The sequence below is a fragment of the Etheostoma spectabile genome, chromosome 3 (genome assembly GCF_008692095.1).
Source record: "Etheostoma spectabile isolate EspeVRDwgs_2016 chromosome 3, UIUC_Espe_1.0, whole genome shotgun sequence".
Taxonomy (NCBI): domain Eukaryota; kingdom Metazoa; phylum Chordata; class Actinopteri; order Perciformes; family Percidae; genus Etheostoma; species Etheostoma spectabile.
In genome coordinates this window covers 25,524,030-25,526,655 of record NC_045735.1, presented here as the reverse complement: position 1 = coordinate 25,526,655, position 2,626 = coordinate 25,524,030, and the positions used below count along the sequence as shown (strand labels likewise).

Genomic DNA, 2,626 nt, shown 5'->3' with positions numbered 1-2,626 from the left:
TCTCTCTCTCTCTCTCTCTCTCTCTTTCTCTCTCACTCTCACTCTCACTCTCACTCTCTGTTTGAAGTTAAAAGTAAAAAAATAAGAAAAAAAGCAAAGTAATACCCATCACCCCCTTCTGCTTAACACAAGCTGGGCGGTAAAACAGGTTAAGAATAGTTTGAACATAGGCCTAGCATAAAAAAATGTGTTTTGCGGACAGCAGTTCACTTCTGAGCCTACGGCAATTAGGACTTGTGACTAATTATCTAATAACTAGAGAGAATAAAGGCAGATGAAGGCACAGCAGAAAAGTGATTAACTCATTTAGACATGCACATAGATAATATGCTGTCTTTTCATTAAAAGGAATTGGTCTGGAAGAAAAGTATCTTTGGAGCTCATACGTAGAACAAATGCATACAAGTAACCTCTACATGTGCAGAGCTGAGACATTTAATGCATTCAAAGATCAAGGTGCACAATGCTTACATTTTGTGAAGATATTTATGCTGTCAAATTAGCATCAAGGAAAGTAATCGCACAGACGCACAGATAGTCATCCTTACTGTATCTTCATAAGACTAACATGTCAGTAGGTACACAAGATGTGACTGTATTTGTGTTAGAGAACATGAAACAAAACCAAAGGCTGAAAGATATTATATTATTTTCTGTAAAACAGGTCTGTAAGAGAGAAGCTACTATATGCCGAGTGAAGACTTAATGAAAAAACATTTAAAAAAAATAATTAAATAAATTTGTGAGACTTCATGGTCACAAAACGTCCCCTGAACATGTACAGAGTTAGATTGTGAGAGCTAACTCAGTCTTGTCCCTTTCAGTCTGGAGTTGTCATTTGCTATAGTACAATGACTTCTGAATCATGCAAACCTTTGCAATTTGTTTTTTGTTATCAGGCACTATGATTCTGCATATCATGGGCTGAGACTACGGGTCTCATGTCAACTGATGTCAACAACTTGGCCCATACAAGCACATCTTTTCTTATTAAATCCTAAATTTATTCTAAACCATTAACAAAATTTACGAGCGATCCAGACCTATTGTAGAAGTAATGTAGTACATATACTTTCTGGAGCACTTACTCTATGCTACAGAGAATAATAGTAAAACTAAAATGAGTTAATGCCATGCTACTATTTGCTTCAAGTCTTAGTTAGCTATGATGTTAATATAATGAGTAACACTTTGCCATTTACTTTTTATTACTGCAACCACCAAGACATTATTTCCATATATCAAACCTAGAATGTATCAACCTTGTGTTTGTAATGTCTTCACAGGCAGTTTGTGTACACTATATTGCTCTTAATGTGCAATCCAACAATTACTTTAGCCAAATCAAAGTAATACATCACAAGTTTGAAGTTTAATGACCTTTTGTAGTTCTCTTATGCATCACAATCCCTCCCTGTTGCGGTATCCACCAAACATCAGGGCCATTTCATCTCTGTTTCCATTGCACAAATGTACCGCCTTGAATCTCAGACAATCCACAAGCTTCTAATGCAGGGCATCATGCATTTTGATCAAATGTACATAGCAGGATGTAGTGGTAGTGACGAAGAGACTTTTTGTACTTCAGAAGAAAAGCTGCCTATCCCACTGTTTTCTGGCCCTCGCTGAGAGAAGCAGGCGGTAATTGGAATGGTCAGGGTGTGCCAGCTTCATTGGGATAAGAGTAGGTAGGACAGCGTCTCAGAGAGAGAGAGAGAGAAAGTGAGAGAGTGAGAAAGAGAGAGAGAGAGAGAGAGAGAGAGAGAGATGGTATGGTCTTCAACGCTGTCAGCAGATCAGTCTTTCTAATGATCTAATGAAATAATCTCACTGCCACTTCAGGGAAGGTTAACTCCTCACTGACCGTTGACCACTGGCATGTTACATTTGCAGTTTGTGTACCTTGAGTTTTTCCTGTGTGCGTGTGCGTCAGTGTGTGAATGCATAATGTACTCACTTGCTTCCTTCCCTCTCCCTCTGCAGCTCTCCTCAGCTCTGCTCTTCGATGCAGTTTACGCGGTGGTGGCGGCGGTCCAGGAGTTGAACCGTAGCCAGAATGTCGGCGCCACACAGCTCTCCTGCAAGTCCTCCAAGATCTGGGAGCATGGCACCAGCCTTATGAATTACCTGAGGATGGTAAGATTGCCTATGCTGGACATCATGAAAATAGACGACAGGACTGACCACTACTTAAAGCCATAATTTGGTGATGACATCAACCCTCTGGTCTGTACAGTAAAGATGAAGACTTGTAAATGGGGGAAACAGCTAGCATGGCTCTTTCTACAAAATCTACACCCCAGTCCTTGAATGCTCACTCATTATTATTGTTATGTATCTTGTTATCTCTCACATTATGATCTGCTGTTAGTGATAACTAGGGTCTAAAATATTCAATTTACATGTAGAAGTAAAGCAGTAACAGAATAAGTCAGAAACTAAATAAGCAAAAACACACAGGCACAGTGACCTTTTAGTTTTATTATTGTGAGGCAACCAACAGAGACTGGCATGTAACCCCAACTAAAACCACAAATCAATCACAAAAGTAAATTCTGCACATAATGTTTTAATTAGTGAGCGTTAGAAGTGCGGATAGGTAGTTTTTGTTACCTGTATCTGCCCC

At 39.3% G+C, this 2,626-nt stretch overlaps 1 protein-coding gene across 1 annotated transcript in view; it reads left to right on the top strand.

Moving 5' to 3' along the window:
• The window catches only part of grik4 (glutamate receptor, ionotropic, kainate 4), a gene marked incomplete in the record, with an annotated part of 296,905 nt that overhangs the window by 247,184 nt on the left and 47,095 nt on the right, over nucleotides 1-2,626 (top strand). Inside the window, 1 exon segment of the mRNA XM_032508827.1 lies at nucleotides 1,984-2,136. Coding sequence (XP_032364718.1) covers nucleotides 1,984-2,136 — 153 coding nt within the window.